At 52.8% G+C, this 24,784-nt stretch overlaps 2 protein-coding genes across 4 annotated transcripts; both read left to right on the forward strand.

Annotated features, from left to right (window-relative positions):
- Positions 1-4: 4 nt before the first annotated feature.
- On the forward strand, positions 5-3,018 carry POLR3K (RNA polymerase III subunit K). Its single transcript, XM_038538894.1, has 3 exons — positions 5-164; positions 911-998; positions 2,453-3,018. Exons 1-3 carry the CDS (start codon positions 54-56, stop codon positions 2,578-2,580), a joined length of 327 nt encoding a protein of 108 aa, XP_038394822.1. The 5' UTR covers positions 5-53; the 3' UTR covers positions 2,581-3,018.
- Positions 3,019-8,122: 5,104 nt separating this feature from the next.
- On the forward strand, positions 8,123-20,942 carry LOC611642 (interleukin-9 receptor). 3 transcript variants are annotated; one of them, XM_038540993.1, is made up of 9 exons: positions 8,123-8,274; positions 11,817-11,930; positions 12,236-12,347; positions 12,462-12,640; positions 13,187-13,332; positions 13,535-13,739; positions 14,255-14,369; positions 15,675-15,759; positions 17,273-20,942. In XM_038540993.1, the coding sequence occupies exons 1-9, from the start codon at positions 8,247-8,249 to the stop codon at positions 17,771-17,773; spliced, it is 1,485 nt and encodes a 494-aa protein (XP_038396921.1). In that variant the 5' UTR covers positions 8,123-8,246; the 3' UTR covers positions 17,774-20,942. The 3 variants fall into 3 exon arrangements, with proteins under 3 accessions (XP_038396921.1, XP_038396920.1, XP_038396922.1); XM_038540992.1 differs by having other exon boundaries at positions 8,124-8,274; positions 13,532-13,739; XM_038540994.1 differs by lacking the exon at positions 11,817-11,930 and having other exon boundaries at positions 8,124-8,274; positions 13,532-13,739.
- Positions 20,943-24,784: the final 3,842 nt, after the last annotated feature.

Below are 24,784 nucleotides of genomic sequence, written 5' to 3' on the forward strand. Positions count from 1 at the left end.
CCGACGCCGGCGCCCCGCGGCCGCAGGGGCTGCCGGGAGCGCGCGGGGCAGCCATGCTGCTCTTCTGTCCGGGCTGCGGGAACGGGCTGATCGTGGAGGAGGGACAGCGCTGCCACCGCTTCGCCTGCAACACCTGCCCCTACGTGCACAACATCACGCGCAAGGTGATCACCCGCCGCCCCCCGCCCAGCAGCCGACGCCCGCCCCGCCGGGGTGCTCCAGCGGCCCCGCCCCCGCCCCCCGCCGTATCGGGAGCGGCCTGGCCTCACCCGGCTCCCGTGGCGGCGTCCCCGGCGGCGGCCCGGGCGGCCTCGTCGGAGCCGTGGCCGGATCAGGCCCGCCCTGTGCGCTGGCGCGGCTGACTGCGGGTCCGGGCCGACGCCGCCAGCCCCCGGGGAGCAGCCCGCGCCGCGCACCGACACGGCCGCCGGGCCTTTGCACGTGCTCCCGCTGCCCTCCCCGCCCCGCCCGCAGCCTCGCCGTGTTTGGGTCGTGCCGAGCAGCGTGGCTCTGGCGGACTCGGGTCACCTGCGGACACGCCTCTACGGGACTTGCGTGCCTGGGGTCGGTGCTGCGGCCCCAACCCGGGCCCTGGACGGAGCCGCGGCGCACCGCCCGCCCCGAGCTGCCCGCGGGAGTTGGGGCCGCCGCCGCGACGCCCGGGACGGAGCCGGGGGCCTGCGCGGAGGGCCCGGGCCGAGCGTGGACGGGGTGGGGTGGGGGGTCCCGGCTGCATCCGCCTCTTGGGCCGGCCCGACGCTGGAGCCCCTGGACCCGGGCCGAGCCCTGCGCCGCGGGTGTAGAGACGCGGCTGCCCAGGATCGTGCAGCCCGCGGGGAGGAGGGCAGTCGGCGGCCGGGTCAGCACCGCGCCCCTACCCGCGGCCTGAACACCTGCCGCCTTTCGCCAGGTCACCAACCGGAAGTACCCGAAGCTGAAAGAAGTGGACGATGTGCTCGGCGGCGCGGCGGCCTGGGAGAACGTGGACTCCACCGCAGGTGAGAGCTGAGGCCGCGCTGCCTTTGAGGAAGGAAGCTCCTAAAAATAGCGTGTGTATTTTCTTCTTTAGTGATTTATTTCTTACACAGGCAATATTGGCATAAACCCCAGAGACGTACAGGTGTGGGTTAGTCTCAAAGCCACAGCCTCTTAACATCGCATGACCTTGGTGGCCTCCCTCCGTTGTGAGAGCGTGAAGGGAGCCCCGCAGCACTTGGCCTCTAGCGTGGTCCTCAAGTGGCGGCTGTGCGGGGAGCAACCGATGGCAGTAATGAAAGTCGGAGCCTAAGGAAGAGTATATGGTCCATTTGTTCAGTTGTGGATCTTTTTTAAAATTAATTATCTCTAAAAAATATTTTATTTATGTATTCATGAGAGACGCAGAGACAGAGACACAGGCAGAGGGAGAAGCAGGCCCCATACAGGAGCCCGATGTGGGACTCGATCCTGGGACCCCCCGGGGTCACACCCTGAGCAGAAGGCAGATGCTCAACCACTGAGCCACCCAGGGATCCCTGGTGTAGATTTTTATTTTTAATTAATTAATTTATTCATTCATTCGTTTGTTTGTTTGTTTATTTATTTATTTATTTATTTATTTATTTTTCTTCCTGGTGTAGATTTTTAAAAGCTGATGGCAGAGAGCATTCACATGTTTATTTCAAGTCTTGTTTCCTGTCTGATAGAGGTAGATGTGACCAGGGAAGGAAAGAAGAGAGCCCTAAACACATCTGTGTTGAGCGGAGGAAGACCCAACTCCTGTTTAGTATTATCTTTTCTCCCCCATAGAAGAACATCTAAATCTGATATGGTAAAATTAGCATTGGCAGAATTTGCCAGGAAAGAAAAGAAGATGATTTTGGTACCTAATGTTCAAAGTGCTGTTTGTGAGTGTTTGAAGGCATTATCAAGCATAGGGTCAGTTTCCCGAACTGAAGTCACTTTGCCTTGAGGTATTTGGCAAAGGTGTGGGTTGTATGGTGAGGTCTTCATAAGAACGGCCTGAGGAACTGCTGCCGAGATGGATCCCTAAATTTAATGGGAAGTGGATTTGTCATCCCCTGGGGGCTCCTCCAGGAAGTTGAGAGGGCTTAGGTGATGGAGATGCACTTGGAAGAATCTGCCCAGAGTGGACCCCATCATGCACATGGTAGCCATAAGCCACATTTCATGTCACATTTCCAGCTAGTCTTCAACCAGATTTGAGAAGAAAAATGGGACTCAGGGAGGGGAGCAGGAGTGTTTTCCAGGGTCACAAGTCCCCTCAGTGTGAGAGTGTAGTGGGAATGATGCCACTAATTACAGCCTTTCAGTCATGGCGCAAGGTGCCCTAGGCAGGGGATGCCAGATGATTGGGGTCGGGGAGGGATTTGGTGTGTTAATACCTACCTACTTCTAGCAGGTGTGTTTGGTCATGAGCATAATGTGGGTCACTTGTTTTTCTCGTTGCCAGAGTCATGTCCTAAATGCGAACATCCTCGTGCCTATTTCATGCAGCTTCAGACTCGCTCTGCAGACGAGCCGATGACCACCTTCTACAAGTGCTGCAATGCTCAGTGTGGACACCGCTGGAGGGACTAGGGCCAGGATCCAGCTGTGTCATTGTCTGCCTACCTTGTTCCCTAGGGTGGATTCACAGCCAGGAGTGTGAACTGTTTGTCCTGAACTGTCTCTGCTGATGTGGCCAAAAGCTAACCCTTTCACGGGAGCTGGTCAGGGTACCAGCCCATCTGGCAGTCAGCGGATGAGCTCATTTATATCCAGGGGGATTGTGTGTGCAGGGAAGGGTATACATAAGTAAGTGTGTTCTTTTTAATATCCTGTTTGTGGATCTTGTAGGTATATTGGCTAATTGACATCTTTTCACCATTATCCTTCTTAAATATGCACTCTGATTGCACAACTAATAAAGTAAAATGTTATAATGTAGGACATTAGATGTATCTAAGTATTTAACTTAATTGTAAACTTATCACTATCTATTCTGAATATTTAATTAAAATGGAAAGTCTAATACTGCTTTTCTAGTGTTTATTTTTTTTTAATTTTTTGCCAAGAAGTATATTTTATTTTCGTTAATCATACAAATAATTTGCTATAATATCCCAGGGTAAACTGCAGAGTTTGGCAGTCTGACTGGGGCGGGGTGGGGGCTGGGGGGCGGCCCTCAGAGACCTGCAGGCTGGCAGCCTTCAGCGTGGAGTGCCTGGGTTCACAGCACAGCTTGTCACTCGTGGCCATCTCGCAGGTGGCTCTTCCTCTACATCACGACCCGGGTGTCTCGAAGATGTTGTGGGTGGGGAACCCTCTAGATGCTTAGGAAATTTTATTCCGTTTCTACTGCTCGATGGTCTCTGGTTGGCAGGGTGTTCTCCAGCGTCTCCATTTTCTTTAGCTTGGCCTTATCGAAGCTGGCGATTTCCCCCGTGTCCAGTTTGCTATTTCTTAAAGCGATCTGTGGAGTTCCACCCCGAGTCCAGTGCTGGGTCCTCCCACTCGTGTTGCTGCAGCAAGAGACCGCTTTCTCATTGTTTTGAGTGCTTTGAGAAGCAGACATCAAACAACTGCCATGCTTAGGGCTCTCCTGGTAACAGAATACTGATAACATGCTTTTCAATTTATCATTCTGTTCTTGTTTCCTAGGATTGCAATAAATTTATTAGGTAGACTATATTTATGCTTCCTTCATTTAAAAAAAAAAAAAACTTATTTATTTATTCATGAGAGAGAGAGAGAGGCACACAGGCAGAGGGAGAAACTGGCTCCATGCCGGGAGCCTGATGTGGGTCTCGATCCCTGGTGTCCAGGATCAGGCCCTGGGCTGAAGGCGGTGCTAAACCGCTGAAACACCTGGGCTGCCCTTCATCTTTTTATTAGTAAAAGGAAAAGGACATCCTGGACTGGAGCGGGGTAGGATGTTAGTTTGTGGATAGTTTCGTTTTTTGCTCAGGACCTCAGACCTAATTACTTTTCTAAATCTCTTAATAATGAAGTCTCACTTGTGAAATCATGGGATGCAAATTTATACCTCTGATAGAAATTTTTACATTTTTGAGACGGTATCTTTTCCAGACATGAATAATCTTTAAGTTTGGCACGATGGTGATGGTTTGTTTGTTTTTAAGTAGGCTCCACATTGGAGCCCAATGCAGGGCTTGAACTCATGACCCTGAGATTAAGAAGTGAGCTGAGATCAAGTCAGGTGCTGAACTGACAGCTACCCAGGTGCCCCAACATGATGGCTTTCTTTTGCCGTAACATGTAGATCAGGTTCTGAGCTCATCATCTCTTGGTTTGGTTATTTTCCAAAACAGTTTGTTATGGTGATGATGAAATTTTACAATGTGGGTGTTTCCTTTAGTATGTTCTGTTTATGCCATCAATTGGTTGATGTGTGCATGTGTGCACTGTCAGTTTTATTTCCTCAGATTTTTTTTTTTTTAAGATTTTATTTATTTATTCATGAGATACACAGAGAGAGGGAGAGAGAGGCAGAGACACAGGCAGAGGGAGAAGCAGGCTCCCTGCAGGGAGCCCGACGTGGGACTCAATCCCAGGACTCCAGGATGATGCCCTGAGCCAATGGCAGGCGCTAAACCGCTGAGCCACCCAGGGATCCCCTCCTCAGATTTTCTGTGTTTGCTGTTGGTCAGTGGTGAAGATCATGCACTCTGAAGTTAGCCTACATCTCTGCTTCTCAGCTGGGAGACCTCAGTCAAATTGCCAAACCTCTGCCTTCATTTCCTCACATATAAAGTGGTGATAACAATTTCAGGGGTCAAACTTTCTGAAAAGGGCCAAATGGTAAATATTTTATTTATTTATTTTTTAAATTATTTATTTATTCATGAGAGAGAGAGAGAGGCAGAGACACAGGCAGAGGGAGAAGCAGGCTCCATGCAGGGAACCCGATGTGGGACTCGATCCCGGGACTCTGGGATCTCTGAAGGCAGATACTCAACCACTGAGCAACCCAGGCATCCCAGATGGTAAATATTTTAGACTTTCGTGAGTCAAGACTCAAAATCTAGAACAAACTTTCACAACTTTTTGATAGATAAAATTCAGAATGTAATCATAGTAATTGAGTACAGCATTTTGTAATGCGGGGTCTGTTGAAAATAATGGATATCGGGGTGCCTGGGTGGCTCAGTTGGGTGTCTGCCTTCAGCTCAGTGTGTGATCCCAGAGTCCTGAGATCAAGCCCCATGTTGGGCTCCCTGCTCCCCATCCCCCCACCTTGCTATCTCTCTCAAATAAACAAATCTTTAAAAAAAAAAAAAAAAAAGAATGGATATCATTTTGCTTAACCTGGGGTTCAAAGTGAGCATTTCTTATCAAACTAGATTGCAAATATGCATCTGTTAACGCTGGTTAAGTGCAAGAGAGCAAATGAAGTTAACTGTTGCCATTACCAATAGATTGAATGGAGCCAACACTGATGACAGATGCAAATAATTTCCACAAAGAATTTCCTGTAACCTGTATCAGCAGATTCCAATCCATGGTCTACTGAAATAGTGTTTTCTCAGCTTTGAAAATATTCTTGCCTGCGGTTGTTGCTTGTTCTACGCACACCATGCATACAGGCTAATTCTTCAGTCACTTCCCAGCTCAGTGCTGAGGCATTGACTTTTCAGAGAAACAGTTGAACAGTCTCAGTAACATTGGTGGATTCATCCAGATTCAAGGAAAATCAGTTCAAATCATTCGCCTCATTTTTAACTATTGATGTTGCTCCCAGTGTCCTTAGCTTTTAGAACCGTTCTCTAAAAGGCACAGTCATATTTATTTTCTCTGGACACACTTCTTCAGCTGCTCTAATTAAGCACAAGTCACCATCATAAGTGGCTTTCCTGGCTTGTTTAACGAATCAGCCACCTGGAAATTTAATTTGATTGCTTCATTTTCATATTTAAGTTTTTTGAAGAAATTCTGTGGTGTGTTGAGAATAGTGCCAGTGGCTTCGTGCGTGTTTGGATAACGGTCTGCTGCAGTGTCATTCCATAGTAACCAGTCCTTTGCCATCCAGTTTGATGATGCAGTAATCTATGCTGTGCTGTAAAAAATGTTACATTCAGGGTCCACTTTTCTTGTTTTGTCACGATGGGTATGCACTGGTAATAGGTTAAGGGGAAAAAAACCCCCACATATGTATATATTTATATGTCTGCTTCATATTTAGAACTGACTAGTCATAGTGATTTTCCAGGACTCTCCCTGGCTCCCTCCCATCACCCAGGAAGGGCACTGGGTTAACTTCCACAGATGTCCTCTTAGGGGTTTTTCTTGTTTTCTGCACTATTATGATGTATCCTTTTTATTTAAGATGCTGTGTTTTTCTCATATATTTTCCTTTTAGTTCTTTTTTATAGTGTGTATCTCTCCTCCCATATTTCCCATTTCTTCCTTGGGAACATATTTTCCTTTACATCTTTGAGCATAGTTAGAGTAGCTACTTAAAAACCTGTGCTGTTTCCAACCTCTTAGTCCTGGGAGTCTTGTCTATCGATTACCTTTCCTCTTAAGTGTGGGTCACCTAGTTCTGTTTATTCACATGTCTAATACTCTTAGATTTATTTTGGCAATTGTGAATGATACAGATTGTAGATACTAGATCCTGTTAGGTTTCTCTGGAGAGTGTTGACTTTTTATTTGTATTTAAAGCAGGCTGTAAACTCTGTCTCTGATATAGGCAGCAGCCCAAACTTCTGTTCAGGTGGTTTAACCTTAGCTGGGTTGCTTGGAGTTGGCCTATACACATGTAGTTCAGAAGTCATCCAGAGACTTTGGTAAAGTTTGTTTGTTTGTTTATTTTAGGAAGTAGAGTTTAGATGTAGAATTTGGTGCGCTCCACCCCTTTGGGATTTCCTCCCTTTCCAGCCTTTGTGGTCGTGGTGTGGGTTGTGTGGTCTGGGGGACTTAAGGTAGTAAATTCTAGTTTCAGCCTCGGGTGCTCTTCACTGGACATGGAGCCTGCTTAAGGTTATTGCTCTCCTTCTGCCCCCTCCCCCTCTCAAAAAATAGATGTGTGATTTATGTTTCTGGCCATTCCTAAGTTGTTTCATGGGCTTGAACTTTTGATTTCATCTCTCTGTGGGTCCTGGTTGTTCTCAGACTCCAGAGCTGTAGCTCTGGGGTATCCAAACCTTACCCCAGATGTTTTGATGCACAGAACACACACATGCACCCTGAAATGTGACCTTATTTGGTACCCTAAAGAACACACAGCCAATAAGTAAATGAAAAGATGCATATCTTCACTAATAACCAGTGAAGTGTAAATGAAAGCAACACTGAAATATCTTTGCCTATCAGATAGGCAAAGATTAAAAAGACTGATAAGATACATTGTTGGTGACTTCTGGTGTAGACGGTGGCATGTTCTTGGAGTGCCACTTGGTAGTACCTGTATTTTAAAATGCTGAACTTTGGGTCCCACAGTTCCATCCCTAAAATTCTTTGTGCAGAGATACTCATTCTGCTGATTAAAGATCCATGACCAGAACTGTTCACTAAGTTGCATATATGCACCGGAAATTAACATAATGTTATATGTCATATCTCAAAAAATAAAAATAGCATATAGAGGCAGCAATCCAAATGTTCATCCGTAGGTTTATTGAACCGTGGCACGTACTACCATTAAAGGCAAAAAACAGGTTTTAATGTGCTGACCTAAAGGATGTTGAAAATAGCCAGAGGAACAAGGAGTCTGCAAAGCTCAGCACAGTGTGAGTCCATCAAAAATGTGCATTTGTTTGCACATCTTTGGAAGGATTTGGCCCAATTTCTCACAGAAGCTCGCTCTGGGGTGAGATAAAGAGGACTCATTTTTATATTTTTCCTGTATCATTTGTTTTCTTTAAGAGTGCATCACTTTTGTGCTTAGCACCCTCTCCAGGGGAGTTTGTCGGAATGAATTTAACAGACAATCTGCCAATCAATGGACAGGTCATCAGTGTCCATGTTTGGCAACCTTGGGTGTTATGGGGAATGAAGGGTCATCCCACCTCCTAATTCCCAGGTTTATGATTACTGGTGGCAGTCGTCTGTCAGCCCCACTTGGGACAGCTGCTCTGTTCTGCATCGTGGTTTCAAATGTGGGCGGCCTGTGTAAGCCCGCCGTGGGAGGCTCACGTCACTGCTCACTGCACTTATATCCTGAATCAGGCTGAGAGGCTTCACTGCAAACACAGGAACGGTCACCTCCAGGTCTGGAGGGTTGGGTTCCCTTCAGACTTGCCATGGGACCCAGCAGACGCATCTGGGAAGGTGAGTCTGGCAGTCAAGTCAGCATGAGCTGATGGCAGAGAGGGGCAGGCAGCCCGGGCCCTGGGAGGAGCCTGTGGATGAACCTTGGAAGCAGTGGGGAGCATCACCCTAGTCTTACCTCCTCCAGTGTCCTGATCTTGGGTGCCTCCCAGAGACAGCATTTTGGCAATATTTGCTAAAGAATGACAGGCTGTCACTTCCAGTCCTGAGTATTGCTGGGCAGAGGGAAGAGTACTGAGTTTGTTAGGCAGAGTTTTTAGGTGTGGAAGAGACTTTTCTTCCTCAATAGCTGAGCTAGGGGTTGTTCTGGGGCCAGATGGTCTGAGCTGTAAGGACCATGAGTGGAGATGAGGTCCCGGTCTTGGGGTTGGCAAAACACCTTAAAACCCTATGTCCTGGGAGGGGGGGCCTTCGGGCAGAAGAGGAGCCAGAGTCTGGGGATCTCCCCTTGGAGCTGTGGGCAGGCAGCGGGTGAGGGTGGGATCCCAGAAGGAAGGTCAACTTGGCCAAGCAGAGGAAGGGGAGGTGAGGGTTCGTGCTTAAGTCATGTCCCAGAGCGCTCTTCCCAGGGGTCTGAAGCATTAACACCATCGAGAGGCAAGGTCAGCATTTCTTACCCTGTTGGGGCACAACATGAATCAGACAGGTCTCCCCCTGGAAGAGCCTGGTGTAAAGAGGCAGCATAGCTACGAGCTTTGCTGACGTGCTTACAAAGGAGCTATGAGGACATTTCGGGACAGAGAAGGTCAGTGTTAACTGTGGGAAGAGCAGGTGCATCATTTTCCTCCCTTAGCCCCCAGGTCCCCCAGAACTGTGTCAACACCCTTACTCTAGACCTTTCCCCCAGCACTACCTGCTTCCCTGCTCCTGCCATGAGCTGACTGGCCTCACCTGGGGGTGTCTTGTCTGGCCAGAGAGAGCTTTGTGAAGGAACAGGCACACGATGCTAAAGGAAGTCAGGCAGGGGGTATAGTGTGAGGTGGGTTAGGCCAGCAGGGGACCCAGAGTGAGCTCCCCTGGCCCCCGTCCGCCTGTGCCCCTCAGACTTCCATCCTCATCTCCCTTCTTCCTTCTGCTCTGGGTCCCTCCCCCTGTCCATGTCCACCTGAGGCCGGCCTGGGCCCAGCTCGTCTGTCTCCACAGCTCCAGCCTGGTGTTGCCACGGCTCCCAGACATGCACCTCCCAAGACCCAGATACGTGAGGGTTTCAATTGCTTCCTCTTTCCCCAGAAGAGGGAAGAAAGTGCTAGATAAATGTCCACTGAAATAGCAACCTCCGTTCCTCTATGTCTGCCAGCTTTCTGAGTGGGTACGCAGAATGACAAGGATAGCACTCCGTTAAAAGTGAATACTCTAAAAAAAAAAAAAATGAAGACTCTGTGTGAGAGGGGACAGTAAGTGGACCGGGTGGAGCCAACTTGGGAGGGTGTGTCTCCAGGCACCGGGCCCTGGGGGGATTCCCCTGGGGGCCGGGGTGGGTGAGGGGCTGTGTCTGTCTGGAGACCTGCCCCTGGGTCTGACAGTGTGTGTGGATTCTGAGGCAGGGGTCCCCGGCTTCATGGTGGGCCAGGAGAGCAGGGTAGGAAAGCTGTGAGGCCCCAGCAGTCAGACCTCACGGGCTGGACCTTGGCCCTGAGGTCATGGAGGAGATGAGTCCTGAGAAGGGAACAGAGTGCTCATGGGCTGGAGGCAGTGTCCTCAGACCTGGTGGGACAAGGGCAGCGCCAGGTGGTGGCATCAGCTATGCTGCGAGATGGTCTAGTGTTGTCTGAGCTGTGACCAGATCTCCCGGTGTCCTCCCACTGCCTGTTCCAGGACTGGGGAGTGTGCGGGTGAGGGTTTCTACAACGCCTGGCCCAGTGTCTGTAGTCAGAGGCGTGGGTAGCCCCGAGGGGAGACAGAGCAGTATGCGTGCGCTGGGCACGGTGGGCAGCTCCCAGGCTGTGTGGACCCTGGTTGAACATGTGCCGAGCACAGAGTTACCAGGTGCCAGGCGTTGGGGAAGAGCTGCTGCTGTCCCTGGTCTTGGCTTCTGCTCCTCTCAGAGGGTGGCGGCCCCGCCCCAGCCAGCTCGCTGTGTAGACAGAAGCGTTCTCTGTGGAAAGAGTTCTCAGGGGACGAGCAGGGACCATCCCCCCGTGTAGGTCTCTGCTGCTCGCCCAGAGTGGGTCCTGGCACTGGCAGCTCTCAGCTGTCCCTGCCCTGGGGTCTGCGGAGCTTGGAGCCTCCCCACCCCATGCTCCCGAACCATCTGCTTCTGGGTTGGCCTGTGGCAGGGCTGGCCCACTTCTGCACAGACGGAGGGGTGCCTCCACCCAGGGACCCCTCAGCTGGGCGGTGGCTGCTGTGCCTCAGACCCTGCAGATCTCGGTGCTCAATCTGATCCTGTCATCACCATCCTGACCGTGGGCTATTGTAGGCTGCTCCCCCATCTCCACCCTGTCACTGCGCAGGAGGGGACAGATGCTGTTGGGGTAAGCTTGCTACGGCCTCCCGTGCTGTGGCTGCTGGTGCCTGGGGATGGTGGTGCAGTCTTCCTGAGCACGGATCTTAACAGGGGTCTGTCCTGTGGGCACCTGGATGTCTCCTGGGCCGTTGGCATGGCGTCTGCTGCCTGAGCACGTGCAGGCTCCTGGAGGGCTTACGTGCTGTGGTCTGTGAGCGCATCTGCTGCTCTTTGCCTCCTTATCAGCCATCGGGCTTGCATAACCAGGCTGGCCCTGCTTCCTGCTTAGGAACTATCAGTGCACCATCTGGAGCTACAAATGGGGTGACAGGACGTCAGCAGCCTCCCCGCACCCAGGCGCTTCCTAGCAGAGCCCCTGTCCCCAGCTAAGCTCCCATCCCCCCAGGGATTCTGTTGCCCAGGTGGGCCCCCGCACTGAGGGCCCTGCTCTTCTGAGGCGCTCCCTTTGCAGGGCGGGTAGCTCAGAACAGGGGCACGGCTGGCCGAGCTGGCGGAGGGGCAGTGCACGGCCTCTGCAAGTGGGTCTTTATTTGTGGGTCCAGCAAGGGAGGGCATGGGCAGCTGTTGGCCGCGTGACCTGGGGCAAGGCTTTCCCCGCCCCGGGACTCGCCTGTCGGTAAGTAGGGACAGTGAGTCTACCCCACGGGGCTGCTGGGGGGACTCAAGTGTTCCACTCGTGCTGCGCCGGGCCCGAGGTCGCCCTGCCCCAGCTGCCCTGTGCGATAGGGACGATAGGGATGGGAGCCGTGCCGGCAGGGGGTGCCCGAGCCGAAGAGGACGCTTCTAGGCACACTCAGCCACGCAGCGGCTCAGAGTCCAGAACCCTTCAGAAAGAGCCGTGGGCTTGAGGGCAGGGTGGCCATGAGTCTGCACTGTGCCCAGCGGTGTCTCGCAGCGCCAGTGTCTCCGGAGCACAGCTGGGGCGGTGGTGCCCCATCTCTGCACGGCCTGTGGTGACGGTGCAGGCAGTGACCCGCTCAGAGCTCATGGCCAGGAGCATGCCCCACGGGGGGCAGCCCTCGGGGTCTCATGGGGAGCATCCCGTGGGGAGCGCTCTCAGCCCAGTCCTTTGCAGGCTGGTCCCTGGAGAGTGAGGCCCTGCTGCCAGAGTGGAGCACCTGGCTCCTGATCTGCACCTGCGTCGGCACCTGGGTTGGGCCCGGAGCCTCTGTCCACGGGGAAGGAGGAGGTGAGGGCTGGCACCCGTCTCTGTGTGAGGTGGGTTGGTGGAGAGCTTGGTGGGCAGGGCTGCCATCTCTCTCACCCCACAGGGAAGGGTTTGGCGGGAAGGGTGCTGGGCGTGTCCTCAGGGACCTGCCTGGACTTCATTCCCGCCCATGCGCCGGGGCTCAGAGCCCATCACCTCCCAGCCGTGCCCGTGATGCCTTCTCTTGGCATCATTCTCGGGGGACTGCCTTGTCAGAGTGTCAGCTGCCAGGCCCTAACCCTGCCCGGAGGCAGCCACGGGGGGCTCCAAGCCATCACTGTTCCCAGGGCTCGAGGCTGGATCTTTCACCTGCCTCAACAACAACGTCCTAAGGATTGACTGCCACTGGTCTGCCCCAGAGCTGGGTCAGGGCCCCAGTCCCTGGCTCCTCTTTACCAGGTGAGTCTGGAGGGCCAGGCTCCATGAAGGCCATGATGGTGGGATTCCCGCGGGGGTAGCAGCAGGCCTGGGCGGGTGCGGTGGGCCCTTGGTACCGACCTCCTCCCTTTCCAGCAACCACGTGCTGGGCAGCAAGCATAGATGCGTCTTCCGGGCCAGCAAGTGCACTGTGGTGCTGCCGCCCGAGGAAGTGCTCGTGCCTTCCGACAACTTCACCATCACTTTCCACCGTTACGTGTCTGGGAAGGAGCAGGTCAGCCTGGTGGACCCACAGTACCTGCCCCGGAGACACGGTGAGGCCTGGGCTGGGTGCCTGGACAGGGAACATCCTGGCTTCAAGGGGATTGGGAGGCAAGATCCCATTGCTCTTAACCTTCATGGCCCAGCGAATGTTCTCCGTCCCTGCTAAGAGAGGCCCAGGGCTGGGAGCAGGCTGGGCCCCTGGGAGGGCAAGAGCCCACTGCTTACCGGAGAGGCAGGGCTTTGGAGGAGGATGAAGATGTAGTGCTTCAGGTTGGGGTACAACTTGAGTCACCTGAAATGCACTTCAGTCATAGCAGGAAGGACTCCAGTAAGACACTGGCCGGCACTTCCGGCAGCAGCTTGTGAAGGAAGATGCGGGCAAGATTTGAAATCACCTTGTCTGGCTGCAGGGGCTGGAGGAACGCACTGTCCTCGTGTTGCACCTGGGCCCTCCCTGGGGGAGCTGCCTCCCAGTGAGGCCAGTGATCTGGGAGGGGAGGGCTTCGACCATGCCCCCACCCTCCCAGCATCTTTCAGACCCCCCAGTCCTGGGCATCATGACAGACATGCCCTCATGTAGCCTCACTGTGTTTCAGTGAAGTTGGACCCTCCCTTGGACTTACAGAGCAATGTCAGCTCTGGATCCTGTGTCCTGACTTGGGGCGTCAGTCTTGCCTTGGAGCCTCTGGCCGCCATCCTCAGCTACGAGCTGGCCTTCAAGAAACAGGAGGAGGCCTGGGAGGTAATGCTGGGCTGACACTCTCTCCTGGGAGCAGCAGCTCAGTGCACCTGCGTTTAGTGCTTGTAGGCCCGTGTGCTGTGCATGTGTACCCGTGCCCATGTGCGTGTGCACGGTCACGTATATGTGTGTGTGTGGGTTCTTGAGGGTCAGTGGACCCTGTCTCACCCTCAGCGCCTGCTAACTGTCCTCTGCCCCACAGCAGGCCCGGCACAGGGATCACATTGTCGGGGTGACCCGCCTCACCCTTGAAGCTGTCGAACTGGACCCTGGCTCCAGCTATGAGGCCAGGCTGCGTGTCCAGATGGCCACACTGAAGGAGGAGATGGGGCAGGAGCAGCACTATGAGGGCCAGTGGAGCGAATGGAGCCAGTCTGTGTGCTTCCCATCTCCTCAGAGCCCTGCCCAAGGTGGGGTCTCCCTCCCAGAGGGCCTCCCCTCACTCGTGCATCGCACCGTTCCACCCTCTCGCCCTCCTGGAACCCCCTCCCTGAGGCAGTCATGCCCCAGCTGACCACCCTCCCCTGGAGACAGGAGAGTTTTAAGGAGGAAACAATCACCTGCCAAATGTTGGGCCTCTCGGAACCTGTGGTTGTTGTCTGTCGCTGGTGTGAGTGTGTCCCCGGGTGACACTCCGGGCCTGTGCTTCTGTCTCTGGAGCCTGGATGTTGTCTCCTGTCCCAAGGGAGGGCAGGGCTGACCCCTGTGAACTGGTGGGAAGGGGTCTGACCCCGATGAACTTGTAGACGGAGGAGATGAGGGCCAGGGGCGGGCGATTCATTAGCAGGTGCAACACAATCCCTGTGGCCTATGAGCAAATTTCCAGTGTGGCCCAGGGCACTCCTAGGGGTGCTTTGCCATATGGAATTGGGGGAACGTCCTGGTGCCAGAGAGGCTCACAGCCCTGGGCCCTTCCTTCCCGTAGGTTCTCACCTGTTCTTGCTTCGGGGACAGCCCGACAGCAGCACCCTTGTTGCTGTGCCCGTCTTTCTGCTGCTGACCAGCCTGACCTACCTCGTCGTGTTCAAGCTTTCACCCAGGTCGGTAGCCAGGGTGTGTGTGTCTGTGTGCACACATGCTATTGTGCTAGCATGTCTCTGTGTGAGTTTCTGTGTGCATGTCCATGTGTGTGGATGTGAGTCAGTGTGTGCACGTGTAGGTGTGTGGTAGGTGGGGCATCTTGGGCCAGACCGGTCATCCCTCCCCACCGTCTGGTCTTGGATGGGGCGGGGGTTTTGAAGCCTCTGCCCTGGACCCATGGAGAGCTCCCCAGTTGCCGGGTGTGTTGGGGGCCCTATGGCTCCAAAGAGGCTCAGAAGGATCCAAATTCATCGGGCCCAAGCCACCCAAGAGCCTCATCTCTGGCCTTTGGAGGTGCTCTGTGGTTTGCTCATGTTTAAATGCATTCTACGAAAATGCAGTCTTGGGAATCTGCTGTGCTCGGAGCCCTGGTGAATGCCCCAGAGAACAAAACAGGCGCGGCCCCGTTGACAACCATCACCCCTGTCAGGTCATGGGAGGGGGCCCATAGGAGATGGACCGGGTGTGGACTGGCAGCAGGAAGGATGTGAGGAAGTGGGAACAAGAGAGTGGGGTGTTGGGGGGGAGGGGGTCGGGGAGGAGATGCTGGGTGGGCCGTGAAGGCCAGACTTGACCTGGGAGCACAGGAAAGCTCTTGAACCACGAGAAACTATGCGACAAGGCCTGGTTTGTATTTTGAGAATAGATTTGAGCGGGGCGGGGAAGGACCCACCTGGAGGCCTTGGTGGTGTCCAGAGGGTGGCTATTTGCTTGGAACCGGCGGGAGAAGCAGAGAGGGAGCCATGTAGAGGGAACTGGCAGGCCTTAGGAAGAGAAGCCGAGGGGGCGGATGAGCTGTGACCGTGGGCCCCTGAGGCGGGACTTGCTGTGTCCTGAGCCACATCTTTGTGGGGGGCCAGTGGGCCTGTTGCTCATGGAGGAGTCAGGTGGGGCAGCGGGCTGCCTCCTGGCTGCTAGGGGCACACGTGTGGCTCCCTCTGGGAGGAAGACGCCAGGGCTCTCCCTGTGGCCTTAAACCCACCTCGCAGCTCACCCTGTAAGGACACGTGTCTTGGTGTAAGGAGACCTACGGGGTCATGGGCCGGGGAGGCCGCACGGGCACGTGCTGGGTCTTGCCCCGAGAGCAGGTCTGCGCCCGGCTAGAGGCGAGAGAGGCAGCAGTGCAGATGACACAGGGCTGCCTCTGCTGCAAGGGAGTGGAGCTCCCACGGGACCTCAGGCCTCCTGAGCTGGGGCCTCCGAGGACCCCCTCCCCCAACCCCTTGGGTGTGCGTAGGCCTCCAGCTGTCCTTTCCCGGCCTCAGGATGAAGAGAAGCTTCTACCGGGAAGTACCCTCTCCGGCGCCCTTCTTCCAGGCCCTCTACAGCGTGCACTGCGGGGACTTCCAGGTGCGTGTGGGCCCGCAGCAGGAGTGGGGGCGGGGCTGGGGTCACCCACGGGCCTGGCCTGCCCAGGATGTGGGCTTCGGTGAGAGTGGGGGCTAGTGTGGGGGCCTTGTCAGTGCTTTGAGCTTTTTTGGTATACGTAGTGGGTTTAAATTTACACGCTGTGTCTCAAATGCATCAAAACAATTAGCTGTATTCTCTATTGCGGGTTTCTTTTTCTTTTGCGGGGAGCAGCTTCTGGGAGGTAGATGGTCATTCTGTGGTGCAGACTATGGTGGTGTCTTGCAGCTGCCACGTGTCTTGTGCCTGCTTCTTCTCTGAAGGTGTCTGTGGGGAGGGCCTGGTGCTGGTGCTGTCCTTGGGGCCCTTGGTGGTCTGCAGCTACTGCTCTGGTGGTCGATGGGGAGCGCCTGGCCCTCCCTTGTTCCCCTGGGTAGCGTGCTGGCACCCTGGCCACTGAGCACACTCCACATCCCCCCCTTTGTAGTGCCCCGGTGAGCGCCACCAGCAGGGTCTTCGCATCAGACCCCTTCAGTTCCCTCTGGCCTGGGGGCTCTTGCCCTCTGGGCTCCAGCAGGTGGTTTCAAGTTCCCTACTGCGGGTGGAGGATGGCATGTGATGCTTCCTGGGGTTCTTGGGCCTGCTCTTCCCCGATCCCCCTGCCATTGCTGGGCTTCCCTCTGCCTTATCATTGTGTCTCTAGAAAGGGAGCCCAGAAAACAAAATTTAGAAAGGGAGTCCAGTTTTCAGTTTCGGATTGTTGTCCAAGAGTATAACTCGAGGCTTAAAGTGGAGCATCTTGTCTTTGGTGGAGGCCACCTCCTTCTCTCGGGTAGTGGCCGTCTCTGTCCAGACCCCTGAGGTCATGTGGGCTGCACGCACCCAGCTCTCCTCTGGAGACCCATGTCACCAGCCAAGTTATTTAGACCCCTTGGGGGTGGGGTGGGGGTGGGGGTGGTCTGGAGCCATGGGTGGGCTCTCCAGGGAGCAGGGCAGTAACAGAGGGCAAGGTATGTGTGGTCCATTTGGTGGTGGCTCCTGGTCTCACCTAGGACATACTTCCCTTTGGGAGGTGGGGGCCTCTTGTGGCCCCACGGAGGGGTCCAGGTCTGCTGCCCTCAGCCCAAAGGTGCCGTTCCCGACAGCGTCTCGGTGTGAGTGTGTGAGTATGTGGGTGGGGGGTCCAGGAGAGGGGCGCAGTCTCTGTAGCCCATGGAAGCGCCTGGAGCAGCAGCCAGGGACTTTCTCTGTCCTTGGCACCTGTCACTACCTGTACCCTCTTTCGGGCTGCTGTGAGCACCGTGCGGTGAGGTGGGGGATTACTGAGGGTCCTGGGCTACGGATACGCTGGCATGTGGAGGTAAGATGGAATGTTCTGAGCACAGGCATTGTTTGGACTCTAGGCGAGGATTTCAGGAGAGCTTCTCGGAGGAGGAGGGAAGGCTGCTTCCAGGGAGAGTCCTGAACATGCGGCCTGAGCCCTTCCCCTACGCACACCCCATGCTCTCTGTTCTAGACCTGGATCAGGGCTCACAGAACTGGCCTGCTGCCGAACCCGGACCCTGTCGGTCCCCCACAAGGAGCCTCGGAGTCCAGCGACCAGGAGGCCATTGCGTGGCTGACCTATGACCCAGTGGATCCCTGGCAGTCAGTGGTCCCAGAGGACGAGGAGGAGGGCCCTGGCGCCGGCCTCCCAGAGGCTGTGCTGAAAGCAGGGCATGTGCTACAGGGAGGGCAGCCGCCTGCCTATCTGCCGCAGGAGGACTGGGTCCCTGCGAGCGCCCCCAGGCCAGCTCCCCCACAGTCAGAGGGCAGCAGTGGTGACTACTGTGCCCTGGGCTGCTCTGGGGGCTGCCACCCCTTTACCTTCCCAGGAAGCACTTGGAGCTCTGGGCCCAGCCCGGTTTTGGCCCACGGCCTTTCTGGTGACCAGCAGAGCCTGGATGCCTGGCGAGGAAGTACCTGTGTGGGAGTCGGTCACGGTGAGAGGCAAGACCCTGCTGAACGGGTCGCATGAGGACCTCAGGGTGTTGGCCTCGCTCCTACCCTCTGCAGTCACCGGGGTTGATCTAGAGCCCGGACTTGGCCAGCTGCATGATGTCCATTTTGCGGAAAATGGACCAAAGTCTCTCTGAGAACGGAGCCCCTGCACAGACATCCTGTCCGGACGGAGGCCAGCGGGTGACCCCCACCTCCCTCCCCTCCCCTCCCCTCAGCATCCTGCCACTCAGCACCCCCTCCCCGGCCACCACTTCCCTCCCTGCTATCTGGCTTCACTCGGACCCCTCAGAAAAGAAGGGTGTGGGCCCACAGCCTGTTCTGCCCTCACCTCTTTAAAGGGTCCACCTGCACCCAGCAGATGCAGAGGAGGTGCTATGACTTCTTTCTGTGCCTTCCTGAGGTCCCTCTCCTCCTGAGATTAAAAGGGGTCCAGTGGGTCTTTCAAACCGCTGCTGGCTGGGAGAGGGGCCGGAGAAGTGCGAGGGGATGGGGCCAGTCTATTCTCGGGCTCTCTGGGGTTGGAGGTGCTGAGGTTTTACAGGTAGGGTCAAGTGGAGGAGGAGGTGCCAGTCCCTGGGGCTCTGGTGACCCCTGTGGTCCACGCAGGAGAAAGCACTTGCAGCCCCAGGCTCCCAAAGGCACAGGCCCCCCTGCCTCAGACAGGCTTCCCCCTCCCCTCTGCATGCCACTGGCGCCCCCGGGGTTTGTGGGGAGCCTCAGAGGAGCCAGATTGTGGTCAGCAGCGGGGAAGCAGGACCCAGAATGTATTTTTAGCTTGTAGAGAGCGGGAAGGGTGTGGACGGAAGTGAGGTGCAGGCATCTTTAGTTCTAACCAAGGATAAAAAAAAATAGCTTGAATCCACTTCCTGGAGCCGACCCCTGGGGAGCGCTGGCCCGGTATCAGAGCAGCATCTGTGTGGCCCCCGTGGCTTCCCAGGGAACCTGCATGTGACGAGTGACCCCCACAGCTGGGACGCCTCCTCTGCGCGGCCGGAGACACTGTTTCTGTGGATCACATTTTCTCTCAGTGACACGCAGAGACCCAGCTTTGGGCTGGAGCTTGAGCATGCAGCCCCTTGGAGGCTGCGTGACCTGCCCCTTCGGCCACATTGCTCTTAGTTCCCCTGAGCGAGTCGCCTGCGCACCTCTGTGCCCAGAAAACTCTGGCTTCCCTCTTTGGAGATGAGATGACCCTTGGACACTGTGGCCCCGAGGTCCAGTTCACAGCAGAGCCAGGTTGGGAGACCTTGGGAGGAGGAAGTCGTTGAGCACCGGGTTCTGAAGGAGTCGGAGGGCCAGGGGCCGGAGCTCCAGTCCTGAGCTGCTGATTCCAGGGGGTTGGGTGCGCGGCGCCGCTGGAGCTCGAGGGCCCCACATGGGGCTGGCTGGACCGTGGAAGGCCCGGAAGGCCAGACTGAGGGCAGCGAGGGCAGGGGACTCTCCCTGACGCGGGAGGATATGCAATGGTTTCTCTTGGTTTGTTTGTTTTTAAGATTTTTTTTTTGTTTGAATTTTTAAGCCATCTCTACACCCAACGTGGGGGCTGAACCCACATCCCTAAGATCAAGACTTGCATGCTCCACCGACAGCCAGTCGGGCGCCCCGCTTTCTTGGTTTCCAGTGTGGTGAAATCCACATAGTCCAACCCTCTTTCAACGTGTGCAGTTTGGTGACATTCAGTACATGCTGATGTCTGACGTCGTCACTCCCACAGGAAAACCCCTGCTCGTGAAGCGGTCGCTCCCCCACCCCACCCCCCCGGGCTCTCTGGAGCCCCTTGCCTGCTCCCCGTCTCCATGGATCGCCTCTTCTGGGCATTTTGTAGAAATGGAGTTACAGGGTGCGTGACTTGCCCTACGGCCTTATTCTTCAGTGTAGTGTTTTCGAGGTTCGCCCACTTCGCGGCATCAGTGGCCTCACCCTTACTGTGACCCTTGCGCTGTTACCAGGTTTTCCTTGTTGCAAGCAGCACTGCTATGAACATTCATGGAAAAGTTTTTTTGGTACCTGTTTTCTCTGTTTCTGTGTGTATTCCTAGGAACGGAATTGCTAGATCACATGGTATGATCATATCTATGTTTAGAATTTTTGAGGAACTGCCAAACTGTTCTCCACAGTGACTTCAGCATTTTACATCAATGGTGTACTCGGGTTACAATTTCTCCACATCCTCACCAACTGTTGTTAGTGTCCTTTAAAAAAATATATTTTTTAAGCTTCTTAATTTAAATAATCTCTGCATCCAATGTGGGGCTTGACTCACGACCCTGAGATCGAGAGTCCCATGCTTGGGGTGCTTGGGTGGCACATTCGATTTTAAGTGTCCGACTCTTGGTTTCTGTTCAGGTCATGATCTCGGGGTCACACGATCGAGCCCCGTGTAGGACTCAGCACTCGGTATGGCATCTGTTTGGGATTCTCTCTCCCTCTCCCTCTGCTCCTCTCGGTCATTCTAACTCTCTCTAAAATAAATAACTAAATCCTAAAAAAACAAAACAAAACAAAACAAAACAAAACAAAAAACAGTCACATGCTATTCCAACTAAGCCAGCCAGGCATCCCTTAAATCACTGTTCTGGGTATAAAGTGGTACCTCAGTGTGATTTTGATTTACATTTTCCTGATGGTTGGTGATGTTGAACATCTTTTCATGTGCTTCTTGTGTGTCTTCTTTGGAGAAAATCCTGTTCAAGTCCTTTGCCTTTTTTTAAATTGGGTTGCTTGTCCTTGTGCTGTTGAGCTGTAGGAGCTCTTTATATATTCTGATACCAAAGTCATATCAGATATTCCATTTCCAAACATTTTCTTAAATTCTGCATGTTATTTGGTGCCATATACAATAAACCATGGCCTAATCCAAACCCAACAAACACATGAAAAGATGCTTAACATCCTTAGACATCAGGGAAATGAAAATGAAAACCACACTGAGATGCCACTTCACACTCAGGGGATGGCTGTCATCTAAAAAATGGAAGTTAGTTTTAGCAAGGATGTGAAGAAATTGAAATTCTCATGCCCTGTGGATGGAGTTGAGAAACAATACTGGTGAGGGGTACATATCAATGTGAATATTCACTTAAAAATGTTGAAAATGGGATGCCTGGGTGGCTAAGTTGTTGAGCGACTGTCTGCCTTTGGCTCAGGGTGTGACCCCAGGTTCCTGGGATTGAGCCCCATATTGGGCTCCCTGCAGGGAGCCTGCTCCTCCCTCTGCCTCTGTCTCTGCCTTTCTCTCTGTGTCTCTGTTGAATAAATAAATAAAAATTTAAAAAATATGTTGAAAATGGTAAATTTTGTTATGTATATTTTACCATAATTAAAAATAAAAATTAAAGAGAGAAAAATTTTATGTTATACATGTTATCACACCCTCAAAAAAAATCTCTGTAAGGATTGGTCCTGCAGGACACCTGGGTGGTTCAGCGATTGAGCGTCTGCCTTCAGCTCAGGGTGTGACCCCGGGGTCCCGAGATCGAGTCCCACGTCGGGCACCCTGCAGGGAGCCTGCTTCTCCCTCTGCCAGTGTCTCTGCCTCTCTGTCTCTGTGTCTCTCATGAATAAATGAATAAAATCTTTTAAAAAAGGGGGTTATCTTGGATATCTGCATTGAGGCAGAAGGATGGGGATCTTGAATGGGATGATCCATTCAAGGAGACTCATTTAATCCAATTTACTGAAGCTGGTATCCCTCATGGACCGACAGAAACTCTGGCAGCACCTGTTGAGGCAGTATTTCCGGGTCAGACTGCATGGGTTTGAGCAGAGGTGGAAGAAAGGAACCCTGACCCAAGTTCCTCGGATGGCTCCAGTGCAGCTGCTGGTGAGCCATCCTGCTCTCTCTTGGATGCAAGAGGCAAAAGGCGCATTTATTTATATGTTATTTGATTTCTCTCATCTGTGTTTTAATGTTTTATGAATATTTTTATGTACATTGTTAGATTTATACCTAAGAACCTTAATTTTTGTGCTGTAATTTTTTTTTCATTTCACGTCCATTTGTTCTGTATATCATTGCTGATCATCTCAGTTAATTTAGGCTGCTATCAAAATATCACAGACCAGGTGGCTTATAAACAATAGACATTTATTTCTTTTTTTTTTTAATTTTTATTTATTTATGATAGTCATACAGAGAGAGAGAGAGAGAGAGAGGCAGAGACATAGGCAGAGGGAGAAGCAGGCTCCACGCACCGGGAGCCCGATGTGGGAATCGATCCCGGGTCTCCAGGATCGCGCCCTGGGCCAAAGGCAGGCGCTAAACCGCTGCGCCACCCAGGGATCCCTAGACATTTATTTCTTACAGTTCTGGAGGGTGCATGTCTGAGATTAGGATATCTCTGGCAGCAGACTTGTTTTTTTTTTTTTTAAGATTTTATTTATTTATTCATGAGAGACACACAGAAAGAGAGAGGCAGAGACACAGGCAGAGGGAGAAGCAGACCCCATGCAGGGAGCCCGATGCAGGGACTCAATTCCGGGACCCCGGGACCACGCCGCCGAGCCAAAGGCAGGCGCCAAACCGCTGAGCCACCCAGGGATCCCCCAGCAGCAGACTTGTTGTATCCTCACTTGGAGGGAAGGTGCTGGGGTCTCTTTTACGAGGAGACCACACCCTTATGACCTAATAACCTGTTCTAACACCATCACACTTTTCATTTGGATTCTAACACTGAATTTGGAGGGAACACAAACACACCATAGTCTTCATGTCAATTGACTTGTACATTGACCTTGTAGTTTGTTTTCAGTTGGAATTTCCAAGTTATGACACTGAATACACAGAACTCTAAGTTTCAGAGATTCCCCAGGCTTTTCCTAAGTGGGTGAACTGGCCACAGCTAAACTGTGAGCTGGTGGTGGGGATGTCCAGACAGTTTGGTGTTGTGAGGACAAAATAGGGAGACGGTCCTCAGGGCGGCTTCCCCAGTGATGTGTCATCAGTAGGCGAGCACAGAAACCTCTGTTTCTGACTTTCTCACGGGTTTATTTGTACTTTCTCCTGTAGCATTTCAGCAGGACATATCTTACAGACGTGTCCCTTCATCAGGGCTTTGGCCTTTCATAGCCATGGAACACCATAGTACTTTTCACAGATTCTGCTTCTTGGAGAGGAGAACCTCTGAGAGCATCTGGCTGCAAGTGTGAGTGGGGCCTGAGTAGGTATGAGTGGGGTGGCTGCCTGGCTACCCTGGGCCTCACATGAGGTCCTCTCTCTTCCGATGTTGATAGTTTGACAATTGTCAATATGACAATTGGATGCACATTGAAAAGTTGCTGTGTTGGGACACCTGGGTGGCTCAGTGGTTGAGCATCTGCCTTCAACTCAGGGCGTGATCTTGGGGTCTGGGTTTGAGTTCCATATCTAGTCCCACATGGGGCTCCTTGTGGGGAGCCTGCTTCACCCTCTGTCTGTTGTCTCTCTGCCTCTCTGTGTCTCTCATAAATAAATAAATAAAAACTTAAAACAAAAAAAAAGTAGATGTGTTACAAACTACAACCTTATTTAAGGTTAAATGTATTATTTATTCCAAAACTGAATTTTTAAAAAATTAACTTTTCTGATTTTAATGGAAGTAAATTCATTGATCAGTTTTTTTTTTTTCTTTTATTGAGAAAGTCACAGTCAAATTGGCAGCACCTTTGTCATGGTACATAAAGTAGTGTTTACTTTGGAATCACTGGGCTCCTACATTAGATGAACCATATACATATATCAAGCTTTCATACTATAACCAGAACACTTGGGTGTTTACTATGAACTTACTTGTTCCTGGGGACTTTTCCAATGGGAGATTTCCAAGCCTTACTGTGACCTTTTCCTGTTCATTGGTCTGTTTCTGTTTTCATCATGTCAGGGCCCATTTTGTTACTGTGTGTTTTTACTTGGAAGTTACCCATTTTCTCTAGGCTTCCAGTGTCCTCTTATTAGATTTTAAAAATATTTTAAATTTTAAAAAAAGATTTTACTGATTTATTCACGAGAGATACACTGAGAGAGGCAGAGACATAGGCAGAGGGAGAAGCAGCCTCCGTGCAGGGAACCCGATGTGGGACTTGATCCCAGGACTCCAGGGTCATGCCCTGAGCCAAAGGCAGACACTCAACCACTAAGCCACTCAGGCATCCCAATTTTAAAGATTTTGTAAAAATTAGATAAAGGAAACCTTGCTTAAATTGGAGCCAGGAAGCCTGAAGGGGGAGCTCTCACACACGTGCCACTGGTTGAACCACAACCAGCAGAAAGAACTTGGTCTAAGTGCTGCCATTTTTCTTTTTTTTATTTTTTTAATTTACGATAGACACACACACAGAGAGAGAGAGAGAGAGAGAGAGAGAGAGAGAGAGAGAGAGAGAAAGGCAGAGAGATAGGCAGAGGGAGAAGCAGGCTCCATGCACCGGAGCCCGACGTGGGACTCGATCCCAGGTCTCCAGGATCGCGCCCTGGGCCAAAGGTAGGTGCTCAACCTCTGCACCACCCAGGGATCCCCCTAAGTGCTGCCATTTTTTAACGGTGTGCAACAATACTCCCTAATTTCCTATTTAAACCCAACACAAACTGACCTTTCCTTTGTCTTTTGTTTGTTGTCCTGAATTGCAGTTCTTCAGCTATTCCCAAAGCAACTCATTTTGCTGGTAAAATAACTGGCAATTCTATCTTTGAGGTTGACAGTTTCTCTGTCGATTGTATCCACATTAAACTAAGGATGAGTTTATATTGATGTCTCCAACTGCATCCACCATCTCATGGATGTTGTAACCTTTCTTCTTACCTGTAACTCTAAGGGTGGGTGATAAACCTGTTGTTAAGAAACTAAATCCAGGGCAGCCTGGGTGGCTCAGTGATTTAGCGCCACCTTCTGCCCAGGGCCTGATCCTGGAGACCCGGGCTCCAGTCCCACATCGGGCTCCCTGCATGGAGCCTGCTTCTCCCTCTGCCTGTGTCTCTGCCTCTCTCTCTGTGTGTCTCATGAATAAATAAATAAAATCTTTAAAAAGAAACAAAATCCACCTGAGTAAACTGAAA

Source organism: Canis lupus, chromosome 6, assembly GCF_011100685.1.
Source record: "Canis lupus familiaris isolate Mischka breed German Shepherd chromosome 6, alternate assembly UU_Cfam_GSD_1.0, whole genome shotgun sequence".
Taxonomy (NCBI): Eukaryota; Metazoa; Chordata; class Mammalia; order Carnivora; family Canidae; genus Canis; species Canis lupus.

What these genes read in the sequence shown, in the direction of transcription:
- POLR3K (XM_038538894.1), top strand. Translation starts at nt 54, where the DNA reads ATGCTGCTCTTCTGTCCGGGCTGCGGGAACGGGCTGATCGTGGAGGAG. An exon ending in TGCACAACATCACGCGCAAG is followed by an intron (nt 165 to 910) that starts GTGATCACCCGC and finishes GCCTTTCGCCAG; the next exon opens with GTCACCAACCGGAAGTACCC. An exon ending in GAACGTGGACTCCACCGCAG is followed by an intron (nt 999 to 2,452) that starts GTGAGAGCTGAG and finishes TCTCGTTGCCAG; the next exon opens with AGTCATGTCCTAAATGCGAA.
- LOC611642 (XM_038540992.1), top strand. Translation starts at nt 8,247, where the DNA reads ATGGGACCCAGCAGACGCATCTGGGAAG. An exon ending in CCCTGGCTCCTCTTTACCAG is followed by an intron (nt 12,348 to 12,461) that starts GTGAGTCTGGAG and finishes CTCCCTTTCCAG; the next exon opens with CAACCACGTGCTGGGCAGCA. An exon ending in GTGTTCAAGCTTTCACCCAG is followed by an intron (nt 14,370 to 15,674) that starts GTCGGTAGCCAG and finishes TCCCGGCCTCAG; the next exon opens with GATGAAGAGAAGCTTCTACC.